The sequence below is a fragment of the Orbicella franksi genome, chromosome 2, assembly GCF_964199315.1.
Source record: "Orbicella franksi chromosome 2, jaOrbFran1.1, whole genome shotgun sequence".
In the NCBI taxonomy this organism is placed as follows: Eukaryota; Metazoa; Cnidaria; class Anthozoa; order Scleractinia; family Merulinidae; genus Orbicella; species Orbicella franksi.
This window is the reverse complement of record NC_138146.1, coordinates 20,722,336-20,738,999: the sequence shown is the minus strand read 5'-3', so window position 1 is coordinate 20,738,999 and position 16,664 is coordinate 20,722,336. Positions and strand designations below refer to the sequence as shown.

The 16,664-nt window shown below is 38.5% G+C and overlaps 2 protein-coding genes across 3 annotated transcripts in view; both read left to right on the top strand.

Annotated features, from left to right (window-relative positions):
• The first annotated feature begins 804 nt into the window (after positions 1–804).
• LOC145478580 (nucleotide exchange factor SIL1-like) lies at positions 805–7,909 on the top strand. 2 transcript variants are annotated; one of them, XM_081456655.1, is made up of 5 exons: positions 805–961; positions 2,700–3,107; positions 4,796–5,090; positions 5,730–6,056; positions 6,974–7,909. In XM_081456655.1, the coding sequence occupies exons 1-5, from the start codon at positions 922–924 to the stop codon at positions 7,254–7,256; spliced, it is 1,353 nt and encodes a 450-aa protein (XP_081312781.1). In that variant the 5' UTR covers positions 805–921; the 3' UTR covers positions 7,257–7,909. The 2 variants fall into 2 exon arrangements, with proteins under 2 accessions (XP_081312781.1, XP_081312782.1); XM_081456656.1 differs by lacking the exon at positions 805–961 and adding an exon at positions 972–1,149 and having other exon boundaries at positions 1,444–3,107.
• Positions 7,910–9,660: 1,751 nt separating this feature from the next.
• LOC145478563 (uncharacterized) overlaps positions 9,661–16,664 on the top strand; it is a 32,738-nt gene continuing 25,734 nt past the window's right edge. Inside the window, exons 1-3 of the mRNA XM_081456626.1 lie at positions 9,661–10,093; positions 13,773–13,928; positions 14,256–14,338. Coding sequence (XP_081312752.1) covers positions 9,917–10,093; positions 13,773–13,928; positions 14,256–14,338 — 416 coding nt within the window. The 5' untranslated portion in view covers positions 9,661–9,916. The remainder of the gene's footprint in view (positions 10,094–13,772; positions 13,929–14,255; positions 14,339–16,664) is intronic.

Here is a 16,664-nt window from a genome sequence, read left to right as displayed (position 1 = left end):
GAAGGAAGTCACAGTTCTTGATTCATTTTCATTATTATTTATTCATGTACATGCATTTATACATGCATTTAACTTATACTTTACTTGTAGACTTGTCAATAACGTTTAGTCAACATCGAATCACGGTTATTGAAAAAACCAAGAGAAAATGAATTTTCTCTTGAAAAAGACATAATTATAATGAACTGGTTAACAAATAGTCAACTCTAAGCTGTCCTGTTCTGTCACGTCGTCTCTGGGAACAAGATGAGGGAAAGTAGGTCAAAGTAATGTGGGTATCTTGACATTTAACAAAAGTGTCAAAAGTCAAACGAACAGCTAGATCCATATAATCATTTCCAAGGATTTTGGAGTTATTCTGTGCAGAAGAGTTGGCATTATGGGGACGGAATTGTCTAAATGCGCCAATAATGCACCACTCTGGAGACACAATTTCGTAAGTTAAAACTATTTATGCATGTTAATTATATGGCAAAAAGTAGTCTTGAGGTAGATCCAAGCGTTCTGATCAGTTCTTTCTTGGTCGATATTTTTAAGGGTTATTTTCTCAACAATATAAATAAATTATAAGATAAATAATGCTAAGAAGTATGCAGAGATTTATATGAATGTTGAAGGAAAGACAACGTGTATGGCTGAAATAAGAATATTACTTCTTTTCATTGTTGCAAACTTGCAATGCTGGCATTTTATCTGTCACTGTAAAATCCGCCAATAACATGATTCCAAGTCTTTGGCACGCTGCGTGAATTTCATCATTCACGTCCGGTCAGCGGTTATTCATATACGTGGCTTTCAGCTGAGGAGTTTTCGTGTACAAAATGACAAAATACAAAGCGAGTTTTCTCGGTAAAAAGTGTATTCCCGTATCCATTTTTAATCCAGACACTTTAAAAAAGACAAAAAGTCTGAAGAATTGAAATGTTTCAGTATTTGGTGTTCCTAGTGTTGGCGGCATCGGGTAAGTTTAGTCATGAAGGGCTTCATGCGATAGGCCATGAAAAGAACGTTCTCGTTCCACGATGTAAGGAGATCTATATTACGATTTAAGAAAGTGACTTCAGAGTTTCTCAGTTATTAAACAAGGGCACTTTATAATTAAGGGCAAGGATAAATATACACAAGTTAATTTTCAGAGGTGGCCTCATGGTTAGTGCGCTCATCTCCGGATCGAGCGATCCGGGTTCGAGCCCTGGCCGGGGACATTGCGTTTTGTTCTTGGGCAAGACACTTTACTCTCACAGTGCCCCTCTCCACCCAGGTGTATAAATGGGTACCGGCGAACTTAATGCTGGGGATAACCCTGCGATGGACTAGCATCCCATCCAGGGGGGAGTAGAAATACTCCTAGTCGCTTCATGCTACAGAAACCGGGATAAGCTCCGGCCTGATGGGCCACTTGGCTCGTATGCAGACTTTACCTTTTACCTTTTTACTTCTTAGTTTAGCTTGGGGAAATCTCTGATCTAATGTGACCGAGATGTTGACTTATTTCTGTACAAGATTGACTAGTAAGCTATTTGATTAAACGCTGTGAACAAAAGAAAGGTGGACATTTCTGTTTTCCTGATGAAGCTCGAGAACTCTAAGTTCCCTGGAAAGTGGATAATCACATTCCAGGTCATTTCATACATTTGTGTGTGAAATGTTGGAAAGAGTACAGACAGTGTATGCCATCCTTACACTCCTTACTTGATCTCAAGGTTCCTATTGATAGGATTGTCAGGTGTGGGAGCAAATACACTGGAAGTTCTCATAAGTGGACACCTTCGGGATGTGAAAAAGGTGTCCGTAACTGGAGCTGGCCGCTTATGAGAATGGTTCTCGTAAGCAGCCACTAGAGTTGGAAGGTGTGTATGGCAGGTTACGGGAGCTTGCTCAGCTAACAATAAGCATTGATAATGCAAAAAATACCACCATTTCAAATGATCTTGTTTGGTTTTTGAGAATCGCAATAACTGTATACAGATAACCGCTGTACTATGCGATATACAGATTCTAACTGCAATACTAGTTGATTGATTAAAATAAGAATCCAAGGCTAATGGGATTTCTTTTTTGAGTGTCTGCTCACAGGAGCAATTAAGAACCAAGGAAAAGTCTACATCAGAACCCCTCAAAGTGTCCACGGCCGCTTACGGAAACAAATAAATATAGAGTTTGTGTGGGAGTTCAAACAGGATTTTGTGAAGGCGGTCATACACTAGAGCTGTCCGCTTATGAGAGTGTCTGTTAAGAGAGCTTACAATGTATATATATATTTTCTTCTGCCTTATCAAATACCATAACGAAACTGTTTTGTGTTTTAGGTGTAGAACAGCTTATATTAAAATCTGCCATTCAAAGCATCTCTTAAACAGGCTTTAATTTTATTTAACATCAAAGGGCTTTATTTGAAAACCACCAGTATTTACCTTTACAAGGAGGCTCGGGTACGAAATTGTTCTTATTGTCTCATACCCACTCTCTACTTGTTCTTTGAGAGCAATGACAGTGATGAAGCAAGAAAATAGGAGGAATGCTTATATCTGGGGGGCTGGTTACTGGAATAGTTTTTTTTTTCTTTGCATGTAGATGGTCCTTAGTATTAGTGGGGGACCTGTAAACAGGAGTCCTTGCAGTCAGAATTTTACTGTATGAGTTCAGCAGTTTTCATGCAATTAAATTGTATATGGTAAGAAGTTTTTTCTTGTCTTCAGGTTTAGGAAATCAACAAGAAGGACTTGTTCTGGTAGAAACCAATGATGATGTCAAGGACAATGATGTGAAAGTGACTGCAAATGCTGAACAAATAGATGAAGAAGACTTAGAGGTATTTCAACCGACATCTGATTGGCAAGCAATCCGACCAGGTCAGGGGATTCCAGCTGGACTTCATGTGCGCATGAACTTACAGACCGGCAAAAAAGAAGCCAAGCTTATGGATGGAGATGATGGAAGTAAATACAAGATTGACAAAGACTCTAAGCAAAAGTTTATTAATATTGACAAAAATTTTATATCTAAGCAGCATCTTAAAGAAGCATTGAAGGATTTTAGGGATAAATTTCAAGATGAAAGTCCTGATGGAGAGAATTCTGAACAAACCCAGAGCCAGTTGGATCCAAGTGAGTACATCTGTAATAAACAACGGACGAAGGCTAAAACTACGAAGGCACTTTATTAAAACTGGATACGAAACGGATAATCGTGGCTTTTTTTACTCCTGGGCTACCGCGCCTAGCTTGGTAACCATCACTTGGCACTAGGTACCAGTCCTACACATCCTACATGTACATACAAGTAAAGTCGATAGAAACTACATGTACCTATAAATGTTCTTAGCGTACTTTTTTTGGCATTTTATTTTGCTAGTTATTTCTCTATAGTTTGGTTTTAGTTACTGAGACAAGATCTCTTATCATGAGATTATCCTTAATCTTCTGACCTGTTGTTTTGACAAGTGAATAATATTGCCAGGCGATGTATATATCAATACCTTTTGGAAATATAGGGTAACATAAGGTGTCATTGCATATTGTTAACAAAAAAAAAAATTTTATATTACTATATACTAAGCTATCTCTATGCTTTAGAACCATTTGATCAATGACAGCACTGGTCATTGTGTTGTGTATGAAGTTAGTAGAATATCTAGAACAGTTTTGAACTGAGTGTTGTGAAGCCAAAACCAAACCAGTTACATGTACTTACCAATATTATTACACTACTCAGCAAATCTCAAACTGTACTTAAAACCAACACCAAAACCAAAGGGTCTTGATAGCACAAGTATTGTAAATATTTTTAAAAACACAACAACGCTTTTCAGTTTTCGGAACATGTTTCGATGTTTCAAACATCATCATCAGCCATTATGAATATATAAGGTTTACAGAAAGATCGTTATTATATATGTAACAGCCTATACAATGAGCCTTTATAAATTTAAATTAACGTAAAATGCAAACTTATTTAAACTAACCAATAAAACTTTGAAAAGAGCAATAGTGAAAAACCACTAAGCTGAAATAGATACATTTAAAAGTGTAACGATAAATTGACATGCTCAACTTGTTGATTTATTGTTACACTTTTAAATGTCAATATTTCAATATTTTTTCTTTTCAAATTTTTATTGGTTAGTTTAAATAAGTTTGCATTTTACGTTAATTTAAATTTATAAAGGCTCATTGTATAGGCTGTTACATATATAATAACGATCTTTCTGTAAACCTTATATATTCATTATGGCTGATGATGATGTTTGAAACATCGAAACATGTTCCGAAAACTGAAAAGCGTTGATGTGTTTTTAAAAATATTAACACCAAAACCATAGTAATTGCCTGATTACTTTTGATACTCAATTGAAAACTGTTCCATAAGCAATGTAATAGCTAAAAGTAATATATATAATTGCTGTTATTGGACTTGGTGAAGTACATTTCCGAGTATGGCACTGTACAGTTGCGAATGGATGAGTGATTTCAAAATTGTCAAAGTGTGTAGTCAGTATATGATGGATTTGAAATTACAAAAAAAGATTTCCCTCTAAATTGCACAACACAAAGTGCAGTTGTTAATAAATCTTATTGACAACAAAAATTAATATCAAGGTCCAGGTAAGACTGTGAGAACCTTTGTTCAGTGAGTGGTATATGTCATCAATTTTATAACAGCTGGAAAACAGCAAGGAAGATCCAATTTGAGTGCTTATTAAAATTATGAATGTTGTTATTGACTGATACAATTAACAAATAACTTGTGGTAACAAATGGTACCAGCCACATCTAATATCTGTCCATTTTTCCAGGTAAAAAGTATAGATCTATAGACGAAATCCGAAAGGAGTTAGAAGGAGTAGATCTTTTCCTCAAAAAGGATATTGAAATACTCATGAAACATGTGGATACCCTAAATAGCTCAGGTTCCACTCTAACCGAGAAGGAGCATGCTTTAGATGAGCTCGAGTACTATGTGCATCAGATAGATAATGCACGAGATTTGGACACCATTGGTGGATTGTCACTGGTGATAAAGCTTATGAACTCCTCAGAGGAAGGCCTCAGAATAAGGGCATGTTATGTGCTGGGATCAGCAGTACAGAGGTGATTTTAATACAGTTGAACCTATCTACAAGGGCCACCTTGGGGACAGATAAAATGGGTCATTACAGAGAGGTGGCCATTGTAGGGAGGTGGCCATTAATGGAGATTCACCTGTAATTTGTTGTGATCAAGTGTTAATCAAGGTTGCAGTTCCTAAGAAGATGCCAATAGTTCATCCTGATATATGTTTGTTTGTCATTGGTACATTGAGTTTCAGTACATGGTGACTTAATAGTTATTGTGCAGGACTGTAGAATGTGCAATCTGGGTTCAAGCTCTGGCCAGGGTTATTGCATTAGGTTTTTTGACAAGACGCTTTACTCTCACAGAACCTCTGTCCACCCAGATGCTGGACAGAATACTAACCCTGTGGTTACCACAGTAGCATCCCATTTGGGGAGAGTAGAATTGGTCGTAGTTGCCTCAGTCAATTGCATGCCATGATGTTGGGTTTGAAGAAAGACTTACCCTCTCAGTGTTGTATTAGTACAAAAAAAGTGTGAAATGTAGCCATTTCTTTTGTAGTGCTACTTCTTATTAATTTTTAGTAGATTGTCATTTCTGTGTCAAGCACGTAAAGTTTTTTTGGTTTTGTTTATTTATTATCAATTTTCTTTCTCTTGCTCTTGCCTAAAATAGCAATCCAGAAGTCCAACAGGCAGCACTAAAGCAAGGAGCATTACCATTACTTCTTCGGCTGCTGTCGCAACATGAGTCCATGGCAGTGAGGAGGAAAGCAATGTATGGACTGTCTTCCCTTATCAGGCTCTTTCTGAATGGACAGCGAGAATTTCTCAAACTTAATGGGCTTGAAATGTTTGTGAAGCTCTTTGAAGAAGGTGGGAGTGGCCCACTAGTTGTCAAAGCAATCACACTTATGACAGATTTGCTGACAGAACAAATTGAACATGTTACAACCCTGCTGAAAAAACAGGGAGAGGATGTGTCTGGAGATATCTCTGGAAGGTACAGTAAATTCTACTCTAAGGCGAAGAACTTACTGAAGGGGAATAACTATTCAATTGTTATGCCTCGCAGTGCCCTTGCGGTGCTCCAAATTGAGTCACGCAGAGCTGCGATGTTTAAAATTGTCCTCAAATTTAACCCGAAGAGAACCTCGAAATATAGTTTACAAGGAAAGAAAAATGTCAAAGACGTATAAATAGTAAACCAATAGCTTGCGGCTACGTGGCTACGCGGCTAGGAGAGTGCGCAACGACGTGGCTATGTGGACATGTTACGGCGCGGCCATGTTGCGGCCAAACGTACGTGGTAATAGGGCGCGGTCACGTGACCATGTAATAACGTACGTAGCAATGCGGCGTGGCCACGCGGCCATGCGGTTTACGTACGGGGCTAGCTAGGCGGCTATGACTTCATGGCAAAGATGCGCGGCTATGCGGTTAACATAGAGACAACCTGGCAACGCGCACGGCTTTGTTGGACTTCAGTGGAACATGCCTACGTGCTCAACGTGGCTTAGCAGCTACGTGAGTGCGTGGCAACGGTGCTGTGAGGCCTCGTGGTTAAATTTGCTTGGTTTCACTTTTGATACGTAGTTAATTTGAAAAAAAAATACTACCTTGTAGCAATATATCAACTCAAATATTGGTAGTAAAGGGTAGGTAGGAATCGCTTGGACGGCCAATTGTAATACTTCTTACAAATTTGGCTCGTAGCCACCATTCTATAGATTAGAAGTAGGGCAGATGTGCACAGCCTCTGTGCATGTTGAAAGTATCGAAATTTTCAGTTCTCATGAAATAAGCAAAATCCATGCAGGTTGCTAGACGCTTTTCTTTCTTCCCTTGCAACCAAGGAAAAAATCTCTTCCACCCTGTATAAACACCTTACACCTTAACCAACTGTATTTCTATTTACAGGGTCCCTCTGTTGAAAACCATGGTCGAAAAGGGCTGGTGCCAACTCTTACCCGCTCTCCTGCACACCACTGAGAATGACACGAGAGAGAAAGTATTAGAAGCATTGCACGTGATGGTAGCTGGCTGTAAGACTGAATTTAAAAAACCTCACGTGCAGGACAGTTTAAATAAACTCAAACTGGAGTGGCTCAAGGACGCGAATGCTCCAGATGTTCACGATGAGTCAGAATATGCCGGGATTTTGGTGCAGCTTGTTACGGACCTCATGAGCAAGTTAACATGACGAGGATATGCTTATGCGAAAGGCAATGAATCAGCATATGAGACAAATCTCTCCCGTCAAATATCGGCTCTGAAAGAGACTTCAGATACTGCGATCTCACAGCAACTTTGTACGTTTGTGAAGTTACGTCCGATTTTGTCCGACGGGATTGCCTCAGTGACCCTCTTCGCGTTGCGTTCTTTAGCAAAGAAGTCACTTTACTCTCATAATGCCTCCCTTTGCTTAGGGCTTGGTATTCAAAGCAGGAAAGGCCGAGATATACGGGGAAGCATTTTTGCTACTCGTGTCGGAACTATGTCGCACCAGCTTGTTACATCGCAATTTAAAAGTGTTGAACTGTATGTACTTCATGTAACGTGTTGCTGCAACTGGTTATATACTTAAAAACACTTTTAAAATTACAATGCAGCATTGCGGTGCGCTAAGTTGCTACAAAATGCTGCCCTATTATTTGGCCTTAGAGATAATCCAGACGTCGACTCGCGATCTGTATTATTATTTTTTTGTCATCAACAACTAATTTCTTTTTATAGGACTAACACTTTTACCTCGGCTATGACCTAAAATAACGGTAAAGTTGGTTTGCTTTGAATCAAAACTTATTGTGACCTAATGCGGTCCGCCTCTTCATAAGCCTGTGGAAACGGCTGAAATCCCCCCGCCCACCCCCACCCCCATCCCACTTCCCAGACACACTATGTTTATGCAAGCTAGAAAAAATTTCATTTATTTATTGATGACGAAATCCATTTTCAAATGTACGAATTAGGTGGGCTTAATCTGGAATTACAAATTGTACTTGGACATAGAGCAGGACATACAGCCTGCGAGCAGGCTCTTCCCGGGGAAAGAAAGAAAGTTGCCACTCGAAGAGCCTGTGAACAGGTTTATATAAGACAGATGGATTTGATATCTTTTTAAATTAAAAAAGATAAAGCCGTTGGTGACGAATGAACAGTTGAATTGTTGACTGATCTTTTTGTGGGACACGCACATTGAAATGGAAGTTTACTCGCGCACTGGACATGTTGACTGTAGTCTGGCCAATCCACACTCGAATATTCCCGTTAAAAACGATAAGTTATGATGAAGTCTATCTATCAACCAAACTTCTTTTGATTCGTTTAGTGGGTGGGCTTTTTGTCTAGACGTTTGTGCTTCACAAAAGTGGAGTATAGTAACCTGGTTACAGAGGTTTTTCTCTTTTCCATTTCTTATGTGAGCCACTCTCTCTGACCGCCATGACAGCTTTTTCAGTTCAGTAGCAAGAAGAAGAAAAGAAAACCGCGATACTAAGGTTTTCTTTTCTTCTTCATTGACAGTTTTGACCGCGCGAAATCGACCACTATATTTTATAGTGGCCAAGAAATTTAATTCACAACCACATTGTCGAGCTCGCCCACAATGGGTCACAAACAAAGATAATCAACTTGCTATTCACTCCAGGAGTCTGGAATAGATTATCAGGGCTATTTTTAGACCAGTTACGACCTTCACCAAGACAAAGAAAATTCGTCTGTTGTGTTTTTAAAAGCAGCCTAACAAAACGGGTATCTCATCACGTATTACCTAACTGAAATGAGATTGGCCTACTTTCACCTGCTGTTAAAGCTGATCGTAGGTTAGAATGCGATTGGTTGTTGTATAAGAGGTCTGTCTGTCTGTCTTCAGTCTTAGATATCAGCTTCCGTGGGAGACAAAAAAGTAACAAAAACTAACTAAAATAAAGAACAAAGAAGTACACAAAGAAAAATAGATAAGAAACTAATCAAAGACTCTGATTTAGGCTTGTAGGAGCACAAAGATACTTGGGAACGCTTTTTTATATGAATTCTTTCAGATATGGTTTGTTCAAAGCGCAACACGAGGTCCTCCAGACTCCAGGGGGTAACTTGCAGTATACATGACTGGGGGAGGGGGTCCGACGAGGCTTCACATTGCGAACCCAAAAAAATACACGAGCCTGAAATTTTACGCCCAAAAAAATACCTGGCATCAAAATTTCTTACTCAAAACAATACAAGACTTGAATACCTTAATACTGATTTAATCAATCAAACAGACTCTTCTAATGCATGATTTTGCATCAATAAGCTAATGAAATTGGTGTGTCTTTTAATGTCTCTTCATCCTCCCTTGTGCTCCACATCACACACAGGTCCTCATCGCTCGGACATGTGTAAACCCAAAAAAATACGCGTATTTTTCTAAGACCTAAAAGTATACGTGACAGATCTCTTGACCCCAGAAAAATACCGAGGGTGTAAATGTTTTACGCCCCAAAATATGTCAGGCTAAATTTTCCGTGATCGTTCTAGTTACGCCAACTGTTTCTAAAACGGGTGAAAATTGTAAACAAAGAGGTCCTAAATTAGCCTTCCTCTTTCGCCTTTGTTTCCGCTAAGGAATGAGCCCGCATGTACGGACGAGTAGTTCCAGCGCACGCGCTAATGAGCAGTTATCGGAGTCATGCATTTGTGATGGCCGATTTGAACGGTTAGACATTTCTACTTGGCGTGTTTGTGAGGGGTTTGTATTTGTGTAAACGCCTACCTTCTTTGTCGAGAATCCTTGCAGTGCTCAAATCGCTGTTGTTTGTCATCATGGAGGCAAAGCCATCTTCGAGAAAGTTGCGTGTTTGATGGAGAGCGCGAAACACCATGTACGCTTTCCGTCAGGCTGAGCTGGTGGGCAAACGCTTCTTGTGTGTTCGGGAGAAAAATTCTCTTCGTCCAAACTCTCGATCTAGGCGCGTGTCTAGCCCGCTGGATTACCAGTGGAAAGTTGGAGTAATCAGAGCTTGCAGTGAAAAAGATTTTCACCATTCAGAGCTAAAGGTGAGAGTTTATCTTTAGATAGCTTTCAATGCAGCGAACAACTAACTGCGTTAGCGCTACTTGGCTTTTTCATTGACTGTTCAGTGGACCTTACCATTTGTTAGCTAGACTTACCTCCCCGAGGAAACTGTATTCTTCGCGGATTTATTAGTTTGTTGACAAGCGTTTTACCCAGTTGGATTACAAGTGCGAAATACTACATGAAGCTAAAAATATAGCCGGTGTTGATTGTTCGCTCCTTGTATTCACCAGTGAATTGATTAACAAAACCTTGGAGTACGTGCAAGCTTTGTCAAAGTTTTCCTGCAATTGAAGTCGTAGCAGATTGCTAATCCAGCCTTCCACTATTCGATTGTATATTGGAAATTTCGTTTAATGGTTAGACCAATGCAAGTGAAATCATTTGTTCTTAATTTTCGTTAAATTTTATTTGCTGACCATTACTGGTACTTTACATAAAAGAGCTGCCTTATACATGAATATGCGTGATCCCACTTTGTAATGTACATTTAACAAACTAAAGCCCTTAAAATCGCCGCATTTTAACGGTATGCGTGTGTTGGTTTTGTTTCGTTTATAATTCAGTTCACTCAACGTGGCGACGATCGCGTGTCTAAAGTATTTAATTAGTCGTCTTGCATACTTGCAAAAATTTCAGTTCAATTCAGTTGGTTCAAAAGTTGATCTCCCTTGAATTTATGATGAGAACTTTCACAAAAGAGACCGAATCTCCAAGATAATGAAGAAAAGCGTTGTGCAGAAATTTTTCCACGATTGATTAGGCGTGCTTATATTAAAAGCCGAATAATTGAAGAGCGAGGTAAACTAACTGTTAAATAAGTTCTGTCATTTAGTCTCGGAGAGTTCAAATTTTACATCTACTGTACACTGGACTTTTAAAGATCGTTTCAATTTTTTCTAAAAATAAACAACCAAAGCAAAATACCACTTTTATGCATGAATCATCAAGCAATATTTTCCATTAATATCAGTAAAATGAAAACCTACAAACACAAGCCTTCTGCAGCTACACAGACAAGTTTACCTTTCATAGTTATACATCTATTTGAATTAACACAGCTCTTCTTGTTATTATGAAGTGCAGTGCACATTACAGAAGAAAAATGACATGCATGTGATGTCTTTGCACACAGGCAATGTAACGCTTGAAAAATCTCTGAAAAAGTTATGAAAAATTCAAATATAGTTTTTATGGTGTGGTAGCATTTCTTGTGCAAGGATGCTAGTACTGTCCATGCAATTTTTATTTAAGAAATACAAAACATGTTCCGTGTTTCTATCGAGTTCTAGAAACACGAGTGGAAGTTTGGGAGAATGAGAAATGCTGTGGGAACATGAGCTGCAGGTGAATGTTTCCACAGCTTTTTCGAGTTCTCCCAAACTTTCATGAGTGTTTTTATTAAACAATTAGATTATGAACTCGAGATTTCTATCACGCGATAGTTAACAAGGGCACAGCCCAAGTCAACTATCACGCATAGAAATCAAGAGTGAATAATCTAATTGTTTTAGTATAAATTTACTAATTGTTCAAAACTTTATCTAAATCCTCCTCATAGACGCTTCGAAAACGCCAAGAAGCGGCCGTCATTTCGTTAACAAGCGCAAACTGTTATGTTACTCACTATCCATCACAGAATAGATAGTGAATAACATAGCCAATCAGAGAACGCCATTCGTGATAGAATAGGAGTAGATTTATACTAAAACTTGATAGAAACATGGAGAACATATTTTCTATTTCTTTTAGAAAACACTGCGACAAAAAAGGAAAACAATTTGTTGGCATTGATTATCAAAATGTAAATTCTCTTTGCTCGCACTATTGTTACGTCAGCAGCTCATGCTAGTTCTGTGTTTCTATCGAGTTATAGAAACACAATTTTCAACCAATCAGCGCACTTATTTCCTTAGGACTGTTTTCTAATGTATACCGGTAATAAAACATTAAAAGCTTGCATCAGCATTGCCTGTTAAAGGGATAATTGCTTATATATAGCTGTTTCGAGAAGGTTGTCTCAGCCAAGCATAAAGTGTGTGCCACAATTCCAAAAGGCATCATGGAAATGGTACAGAATGTAGTTTACTGTTGTTTGATAAAAGTTCATGGTGTTTCGGCATGACATATAGAGAATTGGAAAAAAGCCAATGAGAATATGTGCGCTGATTGGTTTAAAATCATGTTTCAATTAAACAATTAGATTATGAGCTCGAGATTTCTATCACATAGAAATCAAGAGCAAATAATCTAATTGTTTCAGTATAAATCTACTAGTCGTTCAAAACTTTATCCAAATCTGCTTCACAGACACTTTGAAAACGCCAAGAAGCAGCCATTATTTTTATTAACAAGGGCACACTGCTACGCTACTCACTATCTATCACAGAATAGATAGTGAGTAGCGTAGCCAATCAGAGAACGGCATTCTTGATAGAACGCTAGTAGATTTATACTAAAACTTGATAGAAACATAGAACTAGCATGAGCTGTTGACATAGTGATGACGTGAGTAAAGAGAATGTACATTTTGATGATCAAAATAAACAAGTTGTTTTCTTGTTTTCATCCCGGAATTTTCTAAAAGAAATAGAACACGTGTTCTCCATGTTTCTATGGCGTTTTAGTATAAATCTACTAGCATTCTATCACGAATGCCATTCTCTGATTGGCTATGCTACTTACTATCTATTCTGTGATAGATAGTGACTAGCGTAGCAGTGTATCTTTGTTAACAAAATGATGGCCACTCCTGGCATTTTCGAAGTGTCTGTGAAGAGGATTTAGTTAAAGTTTTGAAAGACAAGTAGATTTATACTAAAACAATTAGATCATTCACTCTCAATCACAGGATGGAAATTTCAAGCTCATAATCTAATTGTTTAATTGGAAGAACTCTAAAAAGCTGTGGAAACACTCACCATTCGGCTTATGTTCCCACAGCATTCCTCGTTCTCCCAAACTTTCACTTGTGTTTTTATAACTTGATAGAAACATGGTACATGTTTTCTATTTCTTAAATGGAAACAGGCACTCATGATCAACATGCAAAGAAACTAGTTTCCAATAGCCTGGGGCAAGTGGACCTTGGGGTAAATATCGTAAAAAAATCATGAATTAATTAAACCTGATAAAAAGAAAGTTTAACTAGTGACCTTCAGGCTAGTATGTCATAGTTACAACTTGCCCTTTGGGCAAGTTAAAAAAATGGTTTTCTTTTCACTAGATGACAATTTATCCCTCAAACACCCTTAATCACTGAGAGCTTGATAAGCCAGCAATAAGCTACAACTTCCAGTGGTAACTTTCAGCATCCCCACATGCTGCTTTTCCAGTTTTGTAGGGGAACTTTTCTTGAAATGGCTGTATGTTACTGTTAGTAGCTGTAGCTTTGCAGAGTACCTAATTTAAAAGTTTATTTTAATTATCAGTGCATTCTCTGGCCAAAGTATTTTCATGTAAAAATAGCTTTGACACTTCGTGAATTGTTCACCTGTGTAATTTAATTCTGTATTTGTTTTTCTCTGCATCGATATTTTTGTGTTGTCTTCATTTTGTTCAAATATGTATTGGCCAAGATAGTGAGAGAATCTTAAATTTGCCAGTGTGTTTGAAAAAATAAATGTCTCAGCATCATTTTGTGTGCATCTGTCATTGTAGGTTTTGGTTGAATATGATAATGAAGATTGGACGACTAGAGAGTGGCTCAAAATACACGATGGAAGCTGGAAGTTATTTTTGGTGGAACAGACAATGGTGTGGAGTCAAAGACCAGATCCATCAAATCCAAGAAGACCACTCTTGTGGCCAGCTTTGGTGAGAATGCAGTGCCATTTACGAATCATGTCTTGAATGTTTGGTGAAGAGTCTCATTCAGATATGAAATGTTTGGTGTTGGTATTAAGTACAGTACACACAAAGTTTGACAGGATTTTTTAGATTTTTTATTATGGATCAGGCAGTGTGCATTCAAGCATTGGCCAGAGCCACTGCTTTGTGTTCTTGTGCAACACATAAACTCTCACAGTACCTTTCTCTGTTCAGAAATGTAAATAGGAATAAGGCACTGGACATGCTGATGGGCAATCTGGCCAGACAGATTTAAATTGATCAGTTTTTTTGTTCATTTGCTTTGTTTCCTAGACATTTGCTCCCTTAGTTGATAAACATGGGTTGAAAGATGAGGATCAGCCAGTTGCAGTGGAGTTTGTAGGAGATCACGAAAGGTAACAGTTGATTTAGTATGGTTGAGCTGAGTAACTCTACATGTATATGTAATTGCTGAAAACTAGTAAAGTGATAGTGAATGATTGTGAGAGTCTTCTAAGAATGATGCTTAAGTATATTCAGTGTGGTAATAAATATTGTAGGTTGTAGATCGATAAACAGGCCAGTCACTATTTGTCCTTGATTGTGCCTTTTTTGTATGCTTTGGTGGCTTACCAGGTGAGCTTGGTTACGTCTGGTTGTCTCATATCAAAATACCTACAGCAAGATCAAACAAGACTGATTGTTTCTAAAGCATACCAAAAAGGTACTATCAGATCTTTACTACACCCAAATTTGATCAAAAACTGGTGATGTCAGGCATGTGGGCGCTTGATATCACAGGAAACTGGGACACTAGGCAAGGCTTCTGATTGACTCATTGCAAATGTTGAGTGCAGGTAATATATTGTATGTCAATATTGAAGGTACAACTTGGTCATTTGTGACAAGCTTATGACAAGTCTACAACACAAATCAGCCAAGTTTGATAAAATGAAATTGTTACTTGCACTGTGCTCATAGGAGGGTTAACTAGTAAACCTTCATGTAGCAATTTACTAGCCTGTAGCCTGTGTGGCAAGCGTTTCTGTGGGGTTTGAGAGCAAAGAAAGACCAAGGAACGGGATTTTCAGTGTTTTTCCTGCGCGGAAAATGGGGCGAGAGCCAAAAAAAGAAAGATGGGGGTGGGGGAGGAGAAGGAAGGAAACACTTGCAGACAAACTCCTGGATTTTGAAAACCCCATTCGCCAGTGAACGGGGCTCGTGATTGGCTGGGCTAGTTGAACATTATTGACATGTGTCGATCAAAGGTCTTACACTTCTGAGTGCTAGAAAGAAGGGGAAGATGCGTTCGAAGCTTGTTTACCAAAGGCTTTAACTTTTCTCGCTGAATGAGGATTTAGTCATGAGCTTTGACAGTACGGTAGAAATCCTGTAGTCCAATGTCGACACTTTGTTATTTCGAAGCCTGCACATTGTTGCAGAAGCAAGTGTGACACAATTTGCAGTTGTTCCTTTAATTTTAACATCACTTTCTTGAATGCGACATGCGCAAAGGACAAGATAATAAACCACAGGACAGAAAATTCGCACTACTGTGTGGGAAAACCTAGTGATTTCGTCTGGCTTGTGACATAGCATGCTTTCGATTTTATCATGTAAGTATTCTGACATTTCATCAGAAGCTTTTTTGTTGACAGCATTTAGAACCTTTGGGTACAATTCTGAATGATTTGTTATAGTGTTAGCTGCGGCATGCCAGTTTTTGTCACATATTTGCCCTACCAAACATTTAGTCTTCTCATTGCGGGGAATTCTTACAAGGACATTTCCAGAGTTGGTTTTATAAACAACTTTGACTTGGAGGCCGCCTAGGGGAAGATTATCTATATTCAGATACTGGTCAAGATTATCGTTATTTTCCTTCTCAGATGTTTGAAGCCTCTCTTGCCCAAATTCCAAAGTTTTCTGAGAAGACTTTTGGTTGTTTGTTTTTGTCACAGGAGATAACACTCGAACTGATTTTGTGGATCTGGTGTTTCCAGCAAACGGTTCTTTACTGGAGTTGCCTTTGTAGGAGTTGACTTGCTAATTTTACCTTGTATCGATTCCTGGACAAATGAATACTGTGATCCAAGATTTTGAATCTTGCGAGCACAAGGATTACAAACACAACTTGGATAATTCTCTCATTTTAACTTTCTGGCAGATTTGTGCTAAACCTTCACCCTCGTAGTCCTTCCTTTTGGACGGATTGAGTAGAAATATAGCTTGATTATAAATTACCAAATTTAACTTTGAAATTGCAATTACAAAGCCTGCATTGGTCGCCCGGAGTTATTGAGATTTCTCTGTTCCCACAGTACAGTGTACGCTCGTTGTTTCAGACATATTTTGACAGTTACAGTTTGTTTTTGTTCAAAGTTCACTTCCGCTACAGAAGGCCAAAGATTTTCTTGGTTAATTTATGACAGCCAATGACAGCATGACATCTCAGTGTGCATGTGGGTGGTTTTCAAAATCCAGGGGTTTGTCTGCAAGCGTTTCCTTCCTTCCTTCCTTCCCCTCCCTCTCCCCCCTCCTTTACTTGCTCCATTTTTCACGCTGTAATTCTTTGATCCCGAACCCCACAGAAATGCTTGCTAAGCAGGCTAACTAGGCTGGTGATAGCAGACTGGTAGATTTACAATATTATTATAATTCTTTTAGCCCAATAGCTAGAATTGTTACACTTTGGGTCTACAAATATCCTTACTTTGTAATATTGATTTCTGCCTGATCAAT